Here is a 22,113-nt window from a genome sequence, read left to right as displayed (position 1 = left end):
ACGAAATTCGCAACCAGATTTTTGTCTTACGTCACATTTCTGAGTTATGAGGTGAAAATTATTCCATAATTGGGATATGCTACCTCTATTAATAAATAGCCCCTCTCGAATGTTGTGATAACACCACAATCATGGGACTAGGTACCTAGTTACGAAATTCAAACCCACAACTATTTTACTCTTTAAGTATATAATAAGTCAGAGTAGTTGAAATTTGAAATTTCTCTGTGGCTTGAACAGCATCCAAATGTTGAGATGATCAACCTCTTAAGCAATGGTGAAGGTGTACACAGGAACAGGCTGAGTATCCTAGGTTTTGGATTTGATTTAGCTAGAATAATAAACAGTATACTAGACTTTAGATTTTGATTTAATAAGAACAGAAAATAGCGTACTATAATGTAACTATAGTTATAGTTCACTATAATTTCGGATAGGTGACTACCAGTGTGCAGTTACTGCTCATGATATTTAGATATCGGATCTTTTGGAGTTCCTTTAAAAACTGATAATAAAATACTCTGATCATATAAAAATAATTTTTTGCCAGTCCACTCTGTTTGCTTAAGTGAACTTTCAAAGCACTGTTTTATACGTGTGTGTATGTATATAATGTGTACTTTTCTGCGGTGGTGGTGTTTTTAAAAACAGACAGCTAATTGGCAGTCAAGAGACTGTAGTAGTGTATACAACCTTATATACATATACATATGCATTGTGTAAGAAAGTTTATAAGAAAAAGACTTACATACAGCGTTTATGTTCTTGGATCGTTTCCAATTATCATTTACAAGAAACATTCACTTAAAACTTGAAATTTATACATGGTGTAAAAACAAATATAAAGACTTCTCATTCAAATCATATGCGCAGGATTAATTATTTTCATTAAACAAATGAATATCTTGATGAAACAAGGTAGAAAATGAAACCACTGTTATGGAAGGGAATAAATTGTATCCATTGTGAAATATGTTGTTAATTCATCCTAAACAGGGATACGAACTTTACCTACTATTTTGAATAAAAATAAAATTATCCCAAGTATTTTCCAAGAGTATCATTGGTTTTTGGCTCGAATGCCGCTCAACGATAGTATTATTTGCAATATTCAATGATTTCGATGATTATTAAATTGACTTGACAAAGCTAAGGTGAAAAAAAAGTAGCCTATTCTTATGTGATATATTGTAGACCTGGGCTATATTCTGGAACCTAGATTATTTATTGTAGACGATTGTTTCTCAAAGTGGGCGATAACGCCCTCTTTTTAAAAATTTGATTTTGACTTCTTAACTTTAGTTCTTATGTTTAAAAACAACTTCTCCAAATTTTTAACGCGGCAAAGTCTCTTTAAGGAAACATATCAAAAACTTGAGCGATTTATCTGACTAAAATTTAATTCTTTTTTTCACTGTATTAGCCAAATGAGCTTCTTGCTTTACAGTTATCCAGTTAGAAGAATATCAATTACTATCTTATTTTGCATGAAATACAATCAAAAACCTACTGTACCCATCCGGTAGTTATTTCAAACCGTGAAAGATTCACTGTCATTACTTGCATATAAATGTCATTGACTTCCGATAACTTAAAGTATAAAAACATACTGTATATAAAATTTGCATCCATATTCATATCAAGTGTATATAATATAATTTTTCAATCTTTGTTGTTTTTTTAAATGGATAAATTAAAAATAAAAATATACAACCAACGTCGAAGTTCAAACAAGATTTTAAATCATTCACACCTGGCATATTTATCACCTGAAATTTGTTTTAAATGTTCTTCATCATATGCATAAAGACGGAGAGTAATTATAAAAATACATCTATAATAATAATGTGCTCGTCTACAAGCTGGCTTTGTTTATTGGTTTTTTTTTTTTTATTTTGTTCCTCTTCATTTCTTGTAATATGTTGAAATGTAATTATTTATCAACTCACATTATCAAATTTCAACACACATAAATTATTTGTTAATGAATGTAATTTGATTTTTAATTATAGTAAACATAACAATAAATAAATACATTTAGTTACTTACTAGTGCTAGTGCCAGGTTGAATGGATCTTATTCAAGAACTGATTTATTTAATTCGTTATCAAACAAATCAATCACTTCAGTTTTGATTTTATAGGAAAGTACCAGCAGTGTTTTTCTAGAACTACAAAATCAAGCATAAAATAAACACTACACTTATGATAACAAAACGAAGAACAAGACTTGAGATGAAGAACAAGTCTTGTGCACCAAGTCAAATCCAAACCCATATTTCCAACATGTTTTGACAGTTTTACCTTCTAGTCTTCAGTACATTAATGATGGCCATATTTTTTCCTCTTCAAAAATTACATAATGTTATACAATAACTGTAGAATATATCAAGCGATATTTTTTATGCATCTCGTGCTTCTAAATTTGTAAAAAAGTGGGAGAAAAGCGTAAAAGCTGTTATCAAACTCTACCTCGAATAACCACAAAACCTACGTCAGCATTTAATTCCCAAACATTCAGATTCAGGTTCAACCGAATATTTGAAAGTCAAGATTCCTAAATATTATTTTAGGAAATTTTTCCGATAAATTAATCGACTCATTAAAAACTCATTTGGTTTTCTAATGCGGGCAAGGTTGTCAACATTTATGAAGATGATTTTCACTTTTACAGCCCGAATTTGTTGAGCAAGGGGCCGTGTTTTAGCAACTTTTACGGATTTTAAAAAGTAATTTTAACATCCATGAACATTCCTTTTCAGATCTATTCTCTGCTTCATATACATTTTTATTCACGCCACCTCCCTTCCTAACCTTTCATGAAAAATATCTTAAGCACATCTAAATCTAAATAGGATGAAGGAGGTTTGAGATCTGCGTAATAACATAACAATAGGTAGTGCAAGTGTTATCGTAGGAGAATTGCGTTCATTATTAGTTGCAACTAACTATTATGCTTATGCACATCCTTGTATATAAACGTTGACCATATCACATATTTTCCCGTTAAAGAACTCTCCACATTTCAGACATGAATAAAGACGCCTTTAATGGTTTAAAAAAATTTGAAAGAAATACGTATATAAAAAAATAGCAGTACAGCGATGGAAGAAAGTTCGGCAACTCTAAAATTACTTTCAAACGGTTCTACATAAAGTGCTGAAATCGAATCAAACGCATACGCACACCAGACGGGTTTTAGAGTAAATAAATAACGTTGAAATAACTAGCCATGGAAATCTGTGGAAATGACCTTATCCCTGCCACTTTATTTTTTTTATTAGCTCTAAACTCTTTCTTTCTGGTGTGTTAGCGAGTGTTTTTGTGGCGCTTAATATAACAAAACCAGTAAAATCAACTACAATTTTAAAAAAAATTGTGGCGAAAATTTTCAAAATCCATTTTATTTGTCTTGAAAAACTTTCCATTGCGCCATAACTCGAACCCTGTTCAATTTAAAATAACGAACTTCACTTGCTCCTGTTCAGATAAGAGGGCTATGGTATATGAGTGGAATTATCGTGAAACTATCCGTTTTTAACCTCCGAATTAAAAAAAGGGGTGTTATAAGTTTGACCGCTGTGTGTGCGTGTGTGTGTGTGTCTGTCTGTGGTATTGTACCGCCTAAACGGATGAACCGATTTTAATTTTTTTGGTTTCGTTTGATGTGCGAGTTCTTACGGGTAAGGTTCCCGTACCCGTAAAAACAAAAAAATTTGATAGTTTTCTTCAAGATGCTTTAAGGAAAAATGTAATTTAATGAGGTGTGTATATATGTTTCAATATATATGTATAAATTTCACTTGTACAATTCACTCCAGTTCATTTTAATTTGAGCTCTTCATTGTGAGATTGAACGTAATTTAAATATTGTCAAACCTTTTTCCCATCACTGTATATCCAACTCCATTAAAATGAAATAGATAAAAAGATTTGTGGTTGTTATTATATAAGTATTATAATAATATGTACTTACAAACATTATATACAAACACATATTTATATATACATATACATAACACATAATATACCCTCTTTTAAACTGAATACCCATTTCTAAAAGTGATAACAACCACTTTGTAACTTTACGGTAATAGTGTCGCTATTATACTGAGAATATTATTACTAAGATAAGGTTTGAATCTCCGGTCTACTGTCGCTTTTCACAACTGATATTATTAAATGTAAACATTGTTGTACACATTATATGTTGTATGTATATAATGAAAAATTTGTTGTATAACCGTGAAAAAAAAAACATGTATTTTTCAAATGACCCTATTGTAAATGTGTTAAAATATTATTTTTGACGGTTGAATGATGATAAATTTAAATGACTTTTTTTTAATAGATGAATAATTTGCAATGCTATTATTTATATTTCTATACTTTTCTTATTTGTTTTTGTATATTTTTTTTTAAATTGGCATCTTATTTGATGCTTTACCATGTATATTTGAAATACCCGCCCGCTTTGCTAAGAAATTTCTCCTTTTTAAAACAAAGACTCTTACGTTATAGCCCTCACTTATCCTCTTTTTTGTTCACAATTTTGTGGATTTTAATTTTTCGATGTAGAACTTATTTGAAAATATAGTGCGCCCTTGATACTCGCTAACATTGTAACTTTCTATAAGTCCAATCATTAAATTTACCTGATTTTTTTACTTTTCAGATCAAAATTAGTTTCATGAAACACCAAAACAAAATCTTTTTTTGCGATTGTTTTCAAAGGGGTACGTACCCTTTGAAAAAAATTACAAAAAATTGAAAAATTTTTTTATCTCCAATTTCGATAAAACTCAGTATATAAAGTTATTTTGTCCCAAAAAGTACAAAAATCGGTTGCATTTGATGACTGATCGAATAGTTTTTGAGATACGGACTAAAATCGATCAAAACATTGCGATATCTCAAAAATGATGAATTTTCATACAAACTCTCATCCCCTTTTCACCACCAAAATTACAGAGTTTCATATAAGCTTTCATCCCCTTGATCAGTTTTCTTTTAGAAATCGTTAAAATTAGTTCAAATTTCTATCTTCAGTGGTTTTGCCTTTAACTCTTCTTGCCAGTTTGAACTTTATGTACATAGCTTCAGAACCATTATTGCTTCAAATATTTCAAACAACGATTAACTATAGTTTCAGATATGTAGCATACAAATCTCAAAACTGTCCGGAAAATTAAGGAAAACGACGATCGTACAACTTTAAAAATTGTAATGTCTACCATTTTTTAACCGACTTCAAAAAAAAAAGGAAGAAGGTGATCAATTCGACTGTATTATTATTTTTTGTAACCTCAGAACTTTCGACTGGGTGAACCAATTTTGATGATTCTTTATCTATTTGAAAGCTGGTGCTTCCCGCGAGGTCCCATTTTATTTTGATCTAGTTCTAACAACGGCATCCATGAGAAAACCATAAAAGTCTTAAATTTGCATTAAGTATGCACGACAAGAGGACGAATAACTCAATATCAAGCGAACCGATTTCGATGGTTTTTTTTTAGTGACAAATTAGTTACTTCTGATTCACTAAAAATCACAAATGAAAAAACTTGAAAAACCGACTTCAAAAGAAAAATTTTTCCAAAACCAATTAATATGCGCTAAAAAGAAAAAAATGACGATGATATAATGTAGTTAAAATTATTGTTATCTTTGGAGTCGGTGTCAGCACAAGCTAATGTAGCAAAGTGTTCTGTCAGAGTTGTTTCCTTGGCTAACAACCAAAAATAACAATAATTTTAACTACATTATATTATCGTTATTTTTTTACGTTTTGGTGCATATTAATTTGTTTTGGAAAAATTGTTTGGAATTTGTTTTTCTTTGGAAGTCGGTCTTCTTTCTGTTAAAAGTTTTTTTTATTTGAAATTGTCTACTTTGCATTAATTATCCTTAAAACGTTCTACAGTATTTTTGTTGTAACCGCACATATTATGAGTTTTGTATTTTTATTGTATGTCAATAAACATACCTCTAGTCTATATGTACCTTTGTATTAAAGTGTTTATTATCATTTGTTTATAATATCTAAACTCTAAAGGGACATGTTTGTTGCTCTAACCATTTGTTTGTCCCAAACGTGTATAACCTTCTATATGTGTTGCATGTTTATGGGCGGTATTTAGCTGTTACTCTTATCAGTATCATTTTATGTACATACAATTGCATAGACATATGTATATACCTATCTGCCTATGTATTTTAACAACACCACATTGTGAGAGACGGGTTTGTGTAAATTGAAATCCGTTGGGGAAATATGACAGTTTTGTATATAGAAGGTGATTCAATTTCTTTTTCTGTACTTTTTTTTAATAAAAATCTGCTTTACTATTTGAACAAACGATTGTTTCATCGATTAGTTTTTAGAAGGCCACTTGATTGGCTGCCTACTTATCTATGTATCAGTTTTCCCTTACTTCTAGAGCTTCGTAAGCTTTGGAAAAGTTTTCAGGACGCATTATTTAAGCATTTTTATATTTAATATCTGCCATTTTTCACTAAAAATATTTAACATTTCAGGCTTTGTACAAAATAATTGAGTATTATGAAGCACGGGAATCAAACATAGACATAGACATGGAGAACAAGGAAGATACTGTTTTCAAATGTATTTTATGGGCGCAAATTAGCAATTTCTCATATACGCAAACAAAAAGTAAATTTTTTGAAAGATGAAGTACTGACAGAAATGTATATAAGAAGATATTTCTCTACTCAGTAAAAACTTATAACAAGCGTCAAATTTGAAGAGCCAAGAAAATAATTTCTTTTTTGATTTTGAATCAAAATAAAGAGAGCTACGCGATTTGATCCTTGTTGCCTCTGGTTCTTGTAGAATACACGAAAGAACAGCGGAAAGCTATGGTCGTTACGGCTGACAAGCGATGAACGAGTTTACATGTAGAACAACTTTGTAGCATATTCTCAACAATTTGATGGCATGAAGGCCTTATTCCCATCGATTTTCTTTTTTGCTTTTATTCTTGTATTCTACAAGACTTTCTCTGTACGACTTTTTTTGAAAGTGCTGTGTTTTCAGCACTTTCGAAAGCATCAATTAAATTAATAAAGATACAGCATCGATAAATCGATTGAAACGAAATTTTTGATATGATAGGAACTCGAATTTTCTTTCCAAATTTTCCACACATCACAAATTTTTTTTAAGTATCATTATTATCGGAGATCGAAAAAATCGATCTGTAATCTCTAGTTAAATACTGAAATTGAATCACCCCTTAGTACCTTTCTACATAGGTACATATGTCAGTCAGTGTATTTGTATTAAAATATTATTATTCAATGACGTTTTTTTATTATTATTTTTAATGTTAACTGTTTTATTTCATTTTAAAAACACGTTTTTCATTGTTTGTATAATGAAAATAATAATTCTAATTTATTAGTTATTGATAATTTTAATACAGTTAATAAAACAACATAAATGTGTGATAAAAACGTAGATACATTATGTAAAACAAAAAAATATACGTTGCTGTTTTTACGTTAACGTGTCAAATAATAAAATTGTCAAGAATATTTCACTTATGATTAAAACCATTAAATATCAAAAATTTAATTTCACATTTCTACAATTTGATTTTGTATGGTAATTCAAAATTTTGTTTACCAAGTGAAATTTACAAAATTTAAAAAACCCCCGACAAAAGCGATTTATTTTTGTAAACCGATTTTTGGCAACTTAGCTATAAAATTTTCTCAATCAAGTCTGTTCGACCGTTTAAAGGCTACGATGTGACTGAAAAATACACGGGCGCACAGATAAACACTTTAAGCTTATAACACTCCTTCCTTAATCAGTACCAAAGTGATGATCAAGGATATCAGATGAGATGAAAAGGATACTTAAGTGCAGAGCTATCATTTTTTGGGACAAATTTTTGGAAATATTTTAATTGAAATTAAAATATTGAAGTTGACTTTGTTCTTTTGAATTATTGTTTTGAATTACGTAATTATTTTACCATTTCACTTTTCGAAATGAATTGAACCATGTTTATTTGACCATCCATTTCCATAGTAATTATTTATGTTAAAATTAAATATCATCCCATTTTCAATCTGAATCGGTTTTGAAAATTATCGTCAATGTATTAGTTTTTTCGGGTACAAAACTCTAAGCTCGCACATAAAACATAGCTAGAAAACACTCCGTTAAATTAACTTTCAAATGAAAACAAAAAATTAAAAATCGGATCATCCGTTTAGGCGCTACGATGCCACAGACAGACACATAGCGGTCAAACTTATAACACCCCTTTTTTTAGTTCGGGGGTCAAAAAACAAATGACCATTTTTCCCTTAACTGTGTAACCATTTTCTCTACAATTTACAGTGTCCCATTAAAGAATGAACCCCAACCCGAACTTCCACCCTGACATATTAGAACTGACTTTATACTTAGATATAACCAAATTGCTTACGTATTTCAAATTCGTTAGTAAATTTGAATCGTATACGAATATTTAGACACCATTTCAAAATTAGTGGATGAGCCTATCATAATGTGTCGAAGTCCTGTTTAGATTTACATGAAATACTGCACATTTGCATGTAAATCGACACACACACAAAAAATATTTAAAATTTATGGCAGTTCCCAATATAGAAATATTTTATACACATAACATATTTTACATAAATATTGCGAATCACGATATATATGTTTGGTGGCACACGAAATGATTTATGAAAATTCCTTTTGACATCTAGTGTTTTAAATAACACAATATATTTTTAAATACCAAAATAAATTAATTTGACATTAAAGTATTTGAATGTATTTTTGGGCACATACAAAATAGTGGCACGTTAAACCATTCTTCCTTTTTCTATGGTGTATTAGGGACAATATCCTTATAAAATATTTCAAATATATTCGTGCAAAACCAAAAATTAAAATGAAATCATGTCCCGGCAAAAGTTGATAGTCATGAAGACTGAAACCGTAAAGTAAAAACTTAAAACTTTAGAATAACTGTAATTGAAAATATTAACCTATAAGTATACGATGGATGTAAAAAGCTAAATATTAAAAAACCCATATCACACAGTATTTTCAACGTAGTATTTATGTCACAGGGTGTGCATGTCGCTTCTCAGGAGACGAATCCATAAATTTTACTCCTATAAGAAATCGCTCAACGTGGCTGAATAAATTTCCACTTCAAAAAGATGAAGGAATACGTTTCAAATTAAGAATACTTGAAATAAAAAAAGAGTGCGGTTTTGGGGTGGTCATGGGAACGAAATTCCATACGTAAACTGCACAAAAACAAATGTTAAACCTATACAAATTCAATTTTATTAACTAACTTTTCTAAATATGCTCACCTAATAAGCTAATTAGTTATAATAATTTAACAAATATAACAGTATAAGTTAATTAGTTATAATAATTTACCAAATAATTAACGTTTATACAAATTGTTGTTCGTTTAAGAATAGAAATGAGTTTTGTTAGTGTCAAGTAGGTGAACATATAGTGGTTTTCATTGATATGGCAAACACATCAGTTAGTTCTGTTCTCACCAATCAGTTACTTCTGTTTAAGATGGAATGTAATTTAAAAGAGAAAATAGAAGAATGTAGTAAAAACCAAAACCACTACTTGTAAATAAAGGAATACACTAAAAATTGTTGTTTTTATTTTACTTGAAAGTAATTAACAACTATTTTCTCGATTTTTGTCCTCTAATAAGTAAACTTTGTCTCCATATAGTTTCTACCTCAGAGATAGCAATCTCGTTTATGAATTTGTAAGATTATGCGAAGCACATTGTTATTAAGGTACAATCCTCCACCAAATATATTAAACAAGCTATTTATGAGAATATGACCCCTATGATCCACGTCATCAACTTTCCAGATACTAATTATTAATATTATTTATTATTTTTATAACAAAGATGTGAAAAACTAAGCACGCGCTTTGTATACAGAATGTTCGATTTACATCTAGGCATATAAATATCCGATATGTGTTTAGATAGTTGTAAGATGTTTGGAGAGTGGGAGTTTTATGTTGAATAGATGAAGTTCAACAGATAAGTCACGATACAAGTCACTTTTGCCTTTTCATATAACACCTATAATACTTCTTACTAAGATGCATTGCTTAACGCATGTACTCTGTCATACTGTTGATATTTGTATGCCTTGGTGTAAAAATCGAACATTCTGTGTAAGAAGCCTTAGGATTAACACTTGACACAGCCATTTACTAATTATTAAAATTTCCTAATGTTCCACACCTTTACACTACACTTTATACTTTCCCAATATTTACAGAAAAATTGTGTACACACAGACATCAATCTAAAAGTAGTGTTGATATTATCCTGGTTATGAAACATAAAGGTATGTTGAAAAATTTCGATTTGGATTTTCGGATTCGTTACAAGAATTTCCCTTGGGAAAGTTAATAATAATAATTATAATCATAGGTATGGAACCAAGACCAGGTTGATGACGTATACGTTAACGAGTACATAATTCACAGAAATGTATTCATTCATTTACAACTAACAAGAACATAAATAATAATAATAACACAAAATATATTATACAAAACAAAAAGAATAAAGACTCAACACATATGCTTAATGAACGAGTGTTAATTCAATCCTTCATTTACACATTTTTATGCAAACAATACATCAGTCATTACTAAAAAAAAACAACTATGTATTCAATTTCTGCATTTCTGCAAGATCTTAGTGACTTTTAATATAGAATGCGGAGTTTTGGAGAAATCCATTTATCTTTTCAATTAAAATTACTCTTCATTTTTGAACGAATAATAAACTTCCGTCGTGGAATTGGCTCTCGTGGAACGAAATCATCCTTATGTATTAGTTTCTTATTTTAAATTAATAAGACATAATACATAAAACTCAACAGTCCACTTATTTGTAACTTGATGCTCTGATTTCCTTTTTTTACTACTAAAAGACTGGAAGAGTTGTCATGACAGTCGGAAATTCAATTACATTTGTTCAGTGTTTGTCCTGACGCATGAAACGTATCACGGTCTTTTTACAGTTCAATATGCGTTTCAAAGCCGTATGATTTTTCGTTCTCAAGATTGGTGGATATTTATTAGCAGAAACCGAACAATTTTAGTTAAAGCATACATACAAAACTTAAACATTCAAAAACACACACAACTCCATTTTTCTCGATTCCTGTCCAAAATAACACATGTTTAGGAGTAAGCAATATCTTTTTAGAGAGATTTACGTTAATAATACATAATTAATTGAAATTAAAAGAAAAAAAAAAGATATTTTGAGATATTTAAGTTTTAGGACGTATTTAATTGCCTATTATAAAATCGCTCCTAACTTGACAATTAATGATCGTACGGCTATGATGGCTATATATGTCAACAAATATTCTATATTTTTAACGAAACAGAAAATCGCAATTTCCTTTTTGTGTATCATACTGTATATCGTTTATTTAGTGAAGCATATTAAATAAACATAATGTTAGTGATCGTAAAACCTTAATAAATGAACTAACTATTAGAGGCGTCTAAATTTTAATAATAATAGCGCGTATTTCAAATGACACGTAATAGCGTGATTTAAATTATTACTTTAAACACTTATTATGTGTGAATTTTTTTTTAAAGTTAATTTATTGTGTATTTAAAATAATAATCTGTTTATAGGTAAATAATCATAAAATTTTAATTTTTATAAATAATTATTAAAATTTATATGTAAATAGAGACTAATGTACTTATTAAAAGCTAAGGTAATATATACACAGTTTAATAAATGTAATGGCTCACAAATCTTGAACGTATGCCAAAAAACAATTATACAACCATTATTTATTTTGTTGTAATTTTAATAAGTGTTGTTAAAAATTATTTTTTTCCTTTATTTTAAATTTATAACAGGAAAAGTACTTTTTTCTGTGAAATAAAAAATTTAACACTCTTAGAATATTATTTCTTTGTATAAAGTTAAATTGAGAGTACAATGACAGTTATAGATAAGTCAACATGTCATTTTGTTTTTTATAGAACACTAGTGTTAATTATTTTTCAGAATAGAAATAAATTTATTTAGTGACCTTTTTTAAGCATTACTGGGATTTTCTTTAGAAAATGATATATTCTCCTATGGAATCATGTGAAAAAGGTAATTTCATCTACGCACGTCCGGCCTATCCGGGCTATTGCGCTTTAACTAAACAAAAATATCAAGCTGTTCGTATAAGTACGACCCTTATCATCCACACATTGAACTTCTTTGTGAAAATAACTCCCCTTTACTGTCTAAAACACTACAATATTAATTATTATATTGTTACAAAAATTTCTAGCCTAGAGATAAAATACACACCTTCTATGACAGAGGTATCTGAGATCAATACTCCGTAATTTAGTTGGGAAAGCAATACACGCGACTATATAATTTGCCAACAACTATAGGAGTCCGAGATCTGCTACAATACGGGAGAGTTAATTGTCTCGACAAAATTTAATTTCGCGTACTGATATTTATTCATTGCTTGGTTTAAAATACCAGAAAAACAATTTTTCTGGCATCAAAAAGCTACTTGAAAGTACTGTTTAACAAGAAAAACGTGTTCCCGAAATGAGGTTTCAGGGGGGCTTTATTAAAATAATTAAATTTCGTATGTTTTGCAACTAATTGTGTCTATGTCAAACTTAAATAAGTTGAAGATAATGCGGCCTATATTTTTTTTTATTTATTGATTTAAAAGTCTCGGAAACAAATTTATTCCCTAGGTGATTTGAGGCCATAGAGCTAAATATTGTTCAAATATCTATAACTTTTAAATAGCAAGTCTTGCTTCAATAATTTACAAACTCTTTCTGCAATATTTACAAAACAATTTGGTTTTTTTCGTTTTACATGAATCACATAATGCATTATTTAAAATAATATAGATTTAGTCCCCGTGGTAAATTGCATACATAATTATTGTATGTACATATAGATAGATAGACGACAGTTAATCAATTTTATTTCAATTAAAAATATATTATTTATAAAAACATGATTATCATACCACACCAATAATGTAATGCAACAATATTTATACAACTGATTGTCTAGATTATTAAAATTATATTTAAAATCAATTATGTTTATAAAAATATTGTTACTCAAATTATAAAATAATATCAACCAAAAATTTATAGTCACTTATTGATTTTCTGTAATTTAAAAAAAATTGCTGACACCATTCACTTTGCAAAATTTTAAGGTCTAAAGTTTTAAGAATTTAAAGTCTAAATTTTTGGAAATCCATTATTATGTGTGAATGTTTTTAAATAAATTATTTGCGGAGCGGATACTACAGACAATAAAATATCGTGTTATAGTTATTGTCAATATGTGAAGATAAAATTACTTAGAAAGATAAGATTATTTATCCTGGTGATCTTGATCAGGATACTAAGATAAATTGGGAGTACATAGTCGGTGGTGTTTTACTGAAGTCGTGTGAGTGCGACCCCTATAGTCCACACGACTAACTTCCCAGAGGGGGAAAAACATTATAAAAAGGTCTTGTTAGCCTTCATAGATTCTTCCAACATGTATTGCAGCTTATGCTGGAACGATCATTATCTCCATACATAAATAATGTGTTTTATCCACTTTTCAGATTCGGTTTATTCAGTTTTTTTCCAGTTCCAAGCCCAGTCTCTTGTCAATGTCATAACTGGTTCGCGAGATAATCGAGGCGAAAGAATCCGAACGAACATACGCATATACGTACACCCACAAACATACACACACACACACACACAGACATCACATTAAAAAGGTTTAATAAATTTAAATCGGCCCCGTTATATTAACTTCCTCTGGGAAGTTAATAAAGATTGAAGTTATTTTATTACATTGATTGTTGTTAATATAAGCGTGTTAATAAACTAAAGGCTCTCTAAGATGTTCGAAAACTGTAAGAACTACAGTAAACATTTACAACAAAATATTTTAACCGTAAATCAAGAGCGATTTTATCTAAATCTATGTCTGAAACAAGCCAAGCAAGCAAAATGAAAGTTTTATTATTTTTGTGACCTAACGTCCGTAGTAAAAATATTTGTAACGATTGATATAAAAGTTTAAGCTTTTTAAATTGAAGTTGTAAAATATGGTTTTTTTTTTCAGATTGCGAATTGATAAAAGTGGTGGTGCGTGGTGCCCTCGTCATATGGTATCAAAAGAAGCAAAAGAATATTTGCAAATTGATTTAAATGAAATGCACGTAATTACTGGCACATTAACACAAGGTCGATTTGGTAATGGTCAAGGGCAAGAATATGCAGAAGAATATATGTTAGATTACTGGCGACCGGGAGATACAAAATGGAGACGATGGCGAAATCGTACAGATAAAAATGTATGTATCTCGTTACCTTTCTTTTTTCTCTTTATTTCGTAAATCGTTAATTAATTTTGTAATCTAGTAAGTAACGCAAAGACATGAAAGTTGAATACCTTGTATTTTTTCGTTTTTTGGAAGTTTCGCCTTGTTTCTATCGTTTCTACATTAAATTTAACTCACCCAAAGTGATTGCCCTTACGATACGTACAATTTTACGGATAAAAGATAAATTAAAAAAAGTATAAGCTCCTCAACTCCTTAACCTGTCTCATACCATACTATTTATCGACAATCAATTCTAATTTTCAATAATTTAAAATACAATATAGACCTTTTTAAAGCTAACTGACTCACTAACTGACTGATTCTGTTCAAATTCGAAGGGACTTTTAGACATGCTAGAAAGATGAAATTTTGTTTATTGAAACCCTCCGGAATATCGGAAAAACTATCGAAAATTGCGTTTTCTGTTCTCTACATGCTAGCAAGAGGGGGATTTTTACCAATCGACTCGAAATAGTGTCAAATTAACAGAATACTTTAAGGAATTTCATTAGCGACACAGAAAAATCGGAAAAATCCCCCAAAACTACGTTTTTTAAAATGAAATTTTCACCAGTTGACTAAAAATAAAGTTAAATGAACAGAATCAACATCGAAACCCCCAAAAAATAAAAAACACCCCCTAAACTACCCCTTTTCTACTATATAGGTATTCTAGAGAAATGCGATTTTTTGTATTTGGTGAGAAATTTCTTCAAACTAATGAGGTTATTCCATAAAATTTAATTTTTCTCTCACCCTTCCCCAAAATTTATAGGGACGCTATCGTCGGGGCGGGGGTTTGAGGGTAAATTTTTTGGTGGAATTGCAATTCATATAATGTTATTTTCTGTGACGTGGAGCCAAGGCCGAAGGCCATAGCAGGGGTCAAGCGAGCAAAGCCATTTTTAGATAATAAGCCTCAAATTTTTTATTTATTTCAAAAATGTTTCTATATCGCTCGCCTTCCAAGTAGTTGAGAGGCTGCGCAAATTGATCTTTGAATAATTGTCTTACACATGTAAACTTTTACAAACGTCCCAAATCCTTTTTTTTCGAATCATCTGTATATCACTATCCCATGCAGTTTTACTAATAAATAAACTATATTGCCTGTATATTTTGCATTATTTATTCGATATACCGAGTAAATTTAAATCACGTATTATTGTTTGCTATTTCTACTCTCGATCAAGACATCAACGTCTTGTATCTACTCAGCACATGGATTTAGATAAAGATAATATATAATATATTCTATAAGGTAAGAAAAATCTCTTACCGTAGTGCTTCTTTTTCATTATTTCTTTATTGAAGCAACCAATCATCCAACGTAGAACCTTAAACTACAAAAGAAACATATGACAAGCAATAACAGAAAACTATAAACGAAACGAAACGATCAAACATGCATTATACTGATTCGAATATTATCCGAAGACGTGTACATGGCTTTATTACAAAATTTTATGGAAAATACATTTTATTGAGAATTAACTTTCTTATGAATTGAGTTTATTACATACTTTATTAGGCAGGCATTAGAGTTTTGAATATTAAGTTATACCTACCTTAAAAATCAATCAACTTACGCGCGTTAGATAGAAACTACTTTTCTCACTCAGTATACGTGGGAAAAATAGTTTATTACCGCTCTAGAGTGGTAATGAATTCATTACTGCATTTGTATCGCAATGAATTCATTACAACACTCCAAATTACTGTCAAAATGTACACTAGTAACAAGTTTTTTACACCAGTAACTCATTTTTAACGTAATTTTGCGATTGTCAAATTCGTACTACGCACTGGTAGTCCAAATTTCGCAGTAGTAAGTTAAAAATGCTGTTTCAACTAGTATCGTAAAAAACTATTTTATGATAAGATAAAGTATATGCCATGTAATATACACATATAAATTACAAAAGCATCACTCAGACGGCAGTCTGTTATTATTAAAAAGTATAAAGAAATATGCTGGTAGATAGAAATGATATGATATTGTATTGGCTAACATTTTTTTCACTTCCATTATCACATAACATAGCCAGTAAATATATCCAATTTTTTAAAATAAACAAAAAATATAAAATCCGTGACCATCCTCCTCTTTATAATTATGCAATAATATTTCAAGTTTCAGCCCTACTAAATTTTCCTTAGGGCTTTTTTAGAGAGTATGCAAACGTCTCCTCCCTTCAATTTCCGTATAAAGTGTGCAAAAATTTAGATCAACTGGTTATAAAAATGTGAAAAAAGATCGAATGGTGTTATGAGTCACACGGTAGGAAACTAATTTCCTTTCGTACCTTGGTACATTATAAATTTGGCGCTTACTTTTTTTATTTGCAAGATATTTTTTTGAAAAATTAATGTATTCATTTTGGAAGTCAAATACTTGTTTGATTATTTAAAGAATTTAATTAGCTACTTTTAGTTTTTACTGTATTGTAATATTAGTTATAAAAAGACATACTTCTGATTTAGTAGTCAATCCAATATGTGAGTACATTACGTTTGGTTTGATTAGTATATTTTTAAATTATCTCTGTTTTCTTTAACTTCTGATAACATTCACAACTCAATTTTTTTAAGTGAAAAAACATAAAATATTGACAAAAAATACAAATTGATTGTTATAAAAAGATTTTTGCATTTTCCCGAAATTCATAGTAACCTTAATCGATTGAAAAAGTTTTAGTTTCCAAGGTAACCTAGATGTCGATTTTTGGTGTCTGTTGTAGTTTTGTTTTTTGGTTTTAACTCCCAACCAGCAAACAAATATTGTGCGATAGAGAACATAGTTCCAAAATTCATATTCCAAGCATACTTACAAGTTTTGTCAAAAGTTTTTTCAAAATGTATGCGAATGTGTAGTGCTAACTTGTGACACACAAACCCAGATATTAAGCACCTTTAATACCTGATAACTGCCTAAATCCCCGCCTCTCAATGTTTGTAAGCCTCTAACGTTCTTTCTTAGGTACTGGGAATGCTAGGCCCACAAAGTTGCTGTTCTCATATTTCTTCTTTTTAAGCATTGGGAGTCACTTGATGCCGTGAATTATTATTTTTAATTACATGTTACAATGTTTTAAAATTTTCATATGTATACAGAGAACTATAAGAACGTAAGACTATGATCAAACAATTAAATTACCTCATCATTGATTCATTTAATCGTTGCTAAAACACTATTCCACAGTCTATGACATGATTTACAAACAATGATAATAGATACAAAGAAAAAGTTTCAAAAGTTTATCCTCTTGACAATTTCAGATCAAGAGGATATGAATCAACCACATTTTCTAATAATAAACGACAAGATTTAACAACTAATCCATCTTGAATTACAATATTACAACTCTATTTATTTAAAATTCATAATAAATCTTTGTTTGTGTTTTAGGAATAGCCATCGGCGCCCACATTGTAACTCACCCACAAAACGTTTCTATTCAATTCACAATGCCTATATAACGCGCCTATTTCACTCTACGGACTGCTTACTTCTTTACTGTCTCACTTCCATATTTCCATTCATGCACAAATTTGATGTCATATAATAACTTAAGTGTATGTATTCTTTGAATATTTCCAAAACATCAGTAAAAAAATTTGAAATCCAGCTGATAATGCTCTCAGATATTCATATATATGTTTAACCGACTTTAAACAAAAAAGGATTAGGTTCTCATTTCGACTGTATTTTTTTTATATTTATTACCGCAGAACTTTCTACTGGATGAATCGATTTTGATGATTCTTTTTCTAATTGAAAGCTGGTGATTCCCGTGTAGTCCCATTTCAATTTTGTTAGCAATGGCATCCATGAGAAAACCATATAAGTCTTAAATTTGCATTAAGTATGTGCGCGACAAATGGACGAATAACTCAATATCACGCCAACCATACAACAATTTCGATTATTCTTTTTTTAGTGTCAAATTAGTTAGTTATTATTAGTGTACATCAGATTCACTCAAAATCAAAAAATCAAAAAACTATTTTTTTAAATTACGATAATATAGTAGTTACAATTATTGTTATTTTTGAAGTCGGTGTCAGCCAAGTTAATGTAGCAACCTGTTCTATCACAGTTGTTTTCTTTGCTGACACCGACTCCAAAAATAATAATAATTGTAACAACATTATATTACCGTTATTTTTTACTTTTTAGTGCATATTAATTTGTTTTGAAATAGTTTTTTTGCAGTCGGTTTTCTTTTTGTTAAAAGTGTTTTTATCATTTATTTCATACATATTTTTTCTAGAAACGTGGAAACGGCACACCCATATATCTACCACTGATTTTCGTAATATATCACCATACGGTATAATTATGAGGGATCCATAGTCCATGCTATGAAATTTCGAATTTTTATAAGCGAGCCTTATAAATATCATAAGAATATAATTTTTCTTCCAAAATTTCATCAAACTATATCTTGAAAATGACGCATTATTAGCCATAAGTGTGTTTAGAAATTGTCATTATTTGAACGTCATTCACCATTTAATAAAGTTATGCTATTATATCCTGTACCACTCTTCATACGTTTTAGAACGGGAAAGACAGTTAAGAAAATGTTTATGTGGGTCAAATTTTCGATCCTTTTTAATCCATACGATATTTATGAAGCACTAGCTTGTTACCCACCCTCTTTTCTGGGCTTAAAAATAAATACTGATAAAGACCACCGTGTTATAGCCTTCACCTCTCTGGCTCTCTTTTTATTTAATGTAAAATATGGCAGCGCACGCCGTGTAAGGATAAGGGTTTTTTGCGGGTCATTTTTTTACACCTTGGGTTACATTAATGGACCTTTAGTAAGGATTCTTCATTTTTTGAAGATATACTAGAGCCTATAGCCTATCGATAAATGTACTATCCAACACGGACTATTCCAACAAGAATTTTTCAAATCGGACCAGCGGTTCCAGAGATTAGCGCGTTCAAACAAACAAACAAACTCATCTGCTTTATAATAAGTATAGATTATTACTTTTGTATTTATGTGGGATGGTGATCACATTTGAAGAACTAAAAGTGTTATATTTCGAAGTAAACGTGAATGTAAATTACCAGTATAGGTTAAAATTTCTGTTTGGTGAAGTGCCAATAATAAATGTGCCTAGAGTTCAAATCATTTTTAGAATAAATGCCGGTTAAGTATTCATCATAGTGAAAATCATCTATTGTTCCAATTCCACTAAATGTACTTCTAATTCTGATTCTATTTTAAAAAGATGTACATTAGAAACAAATGTATCAATTTACTATAAGCGTAAAAGACATGAAAATATAAAATGAAACAAAAGCTTTGAATGAAACTGTTCTTCGAAAACCGATTGTAGGCTATGTGAAAGAATTTACATTCAATTTTTATATCATTTTCGTTTGCTCTGTCCAATATGACTAAATGATTTTTCAAATTAACGGACCATTTTGTGTAATTTTATTTACCTCAAAGTTTCATTATTTGATAATCCTTAAAGTTATCCTCTAATAATCTGAAGATAATGATTACATAAAATAAATATCATGATAATTCTACTTATATTGTTAAATTCAACGATAGACAACACGTGTGTTATGTAATATTGTGTTCTCCATGTAAAACACTTAAATTTCTCGAATTTAGTTACAAATGTTACATGATGATAATCTGTACGAAGTACTTAACAATAAACGCTTCAGTTACAATTCAAGAGTTTTCTCTGACTTGCATCATTCGACTTAAGTACTCATCTTGTATAAAAAAAATTTATATACAAAGTGTCAAATCAAGTTTGGTTCTTAACATTATAAAAATCCCTCCAACGCCGAACAAATGAATAGTTTTTACGATGGCCCATTTTCTTTAAATTCGCAACAATTATTTAAAAGATAAGCGCTAGGGACACCAAAAAGGTAACCAAACTTTTACTTGAAATATCAGCTATTATTAACTTTTAATTTATTTTTTGATAATTTGTGTTTTAAAAAATTACAGTTATCGTACACATTTATACAGTCATTTGCAAAGCAATAACATCTGATCAAGACATCGTAAATAATCACTTAAAATTTTTTATGTCTCTTGTACTTTCATTTTGGCTTAATTGATCGTGCAACTCACAGAAAGAAGGTCCATTGAGTTCAAGACAAATTTAAAACCTTTGTAGCTCTAGTTTAAGTAATTAAATTTTTGCAATATTTGCCATAACATCTTTTGATATACCTAACAGAATCCATTTTATTCGAATTAAGTCGAAAAAATACAAGATAACTTATTACATCTAGGCCCGAAACAGACATGGGGTACTTTCTGTTTACGTTGTTATAGTAACTCTGTCCAACGGATATCACCCTAAATTTTAGATCACATTACATTTTTAACCGACTCGATGATTCTTTATTTGTTTGAAAGCTGGTGTTTCCCGTGTGGTCCCATTTCATTTGAGTCCTGTTCTGACAACGGCATCCATAAGAAAACCATAAAAGTCTTACATTTGCATTAAGTATGCACGACAAGAGGGCGAATTACTCAATATCACGCCAACCGATTTCGTTGATTCTTTTTTTAGTCACAAATCAGTTAGTGTACTTTAGATTCACTAAAAATCACAAAATAAAAAAAACTTTTAACAAAAAAAAACCGACTTCAAAAGAAAAACTTTTCCATAATAAATTAATATGTACTAAAAAGTAAAAAAAATAACGATAATATAATGTAGTTAAAATTATTGTTATTTTTGGAGTCCGTGTCAGCCAAGCTAATGTTGCAAACTGTTCTGTCAGAGTTGTTGCAGGACCCAATCGTGAGAAAAAATTTTCTTTGAGATTTGTGTTTATGAAATAAGAGTGTACCATTCTATAAAATGTGGTGAAAAACTAATGACGACAGTTTATTTTTAGTATACCTCAAGAAATTTTACTTTGGTCCTTCTGAAGTGTTTTACGCCATTTTACTTCAATTGATGAATAAAATTAAATTGAAACATAGAATTTAATAGACATGGAATTTAATATAAATTTATGATACAATTTAATAATATTCATTCTGTATATATGATCTCTAGACATTATTATTATTATTATTTTCGTAAAACAAACTAGTTCTGCATAATGAATATGTTTACGAATAATAATTCATTATTATTGTTTGTAAAATTTTCCACTTTTATTCGCATGAATAAATTTTCATAGACGTTCATCATTTAACACAAATTGAGTTTGTATTAACAGAGCCTATCATATAAATTTATAAATTTTAAGAACTCTAGTGATACTAAAAATCGACGTATTTCATTTAAAAATTAGTCAAAATATATTCAGAAATATTCAAAATGTATCTCTATGTGCTAAAATGTTTCGAAGATTGCACAAGTAGATATTCCAACAGTCAGTACTTAGTGTGATACCTTGTACGATGGTATGGAATCCTCAATACGATGGTATGGAAGTTCGTCTAGCACTTAACCAAATTATTTAAATATACGAAATGCACCTACAGATTTCACAAAAGCAACGTGGAATTGTTGTGTCACTAATAGATTGTGTCATTTTCATTATTTCGGTAACCCCATAGCATTGCAGCAGTGGTTTATAGAGTATACCGCTTTTGCGTCAAATGGCGCTGAACCATTTTCAATATATTAAAAA

At 29.7% G+C, this 22,113-nt stretch overlaps 1 protein-coding gene across 2 annotated transcripts in view; it reads left to right on the top strand.

The window, feature by feature from the left end:
* Positions 1-22,113, top strand: part of LOC123295564 (discoidin domain-containing receptor 2) — a 210,258-nt gene that overhangs the window by 140,037 nt on the left and 48,108 nt on the right. For both annotated transcript variants that reach the window (XM_044876966.1, XM_044876965.1), the window contains exon 3: positions 14,204-14,435. In XM_044876966.1, coding sequence (XP_044732901.1) covers positions 14,204-14,435 — 232 coding nt within the window. The remainder of the gene's footprint in view (positions 1-14,203; positions 14,436-22,113) is intronic.

This window comes from Chrysoperla carnea, chromosome 3 (genome assembly GCF_905475395.1).
Source record: "Chrysoperla carnea chromosome 3, inChrCarn1.1, whole genome shotgun sequence".
NCBI classification, from domain to species: Eukaryota; Metazoa; Arthropoda; class Insecta; order Neuroptera; family Chrysopidae; genus Chrysoperla; species Chrysoperla carnea.
This window is presented reverse-complemented; position numbering and strand designations above follow the sequence as displayed.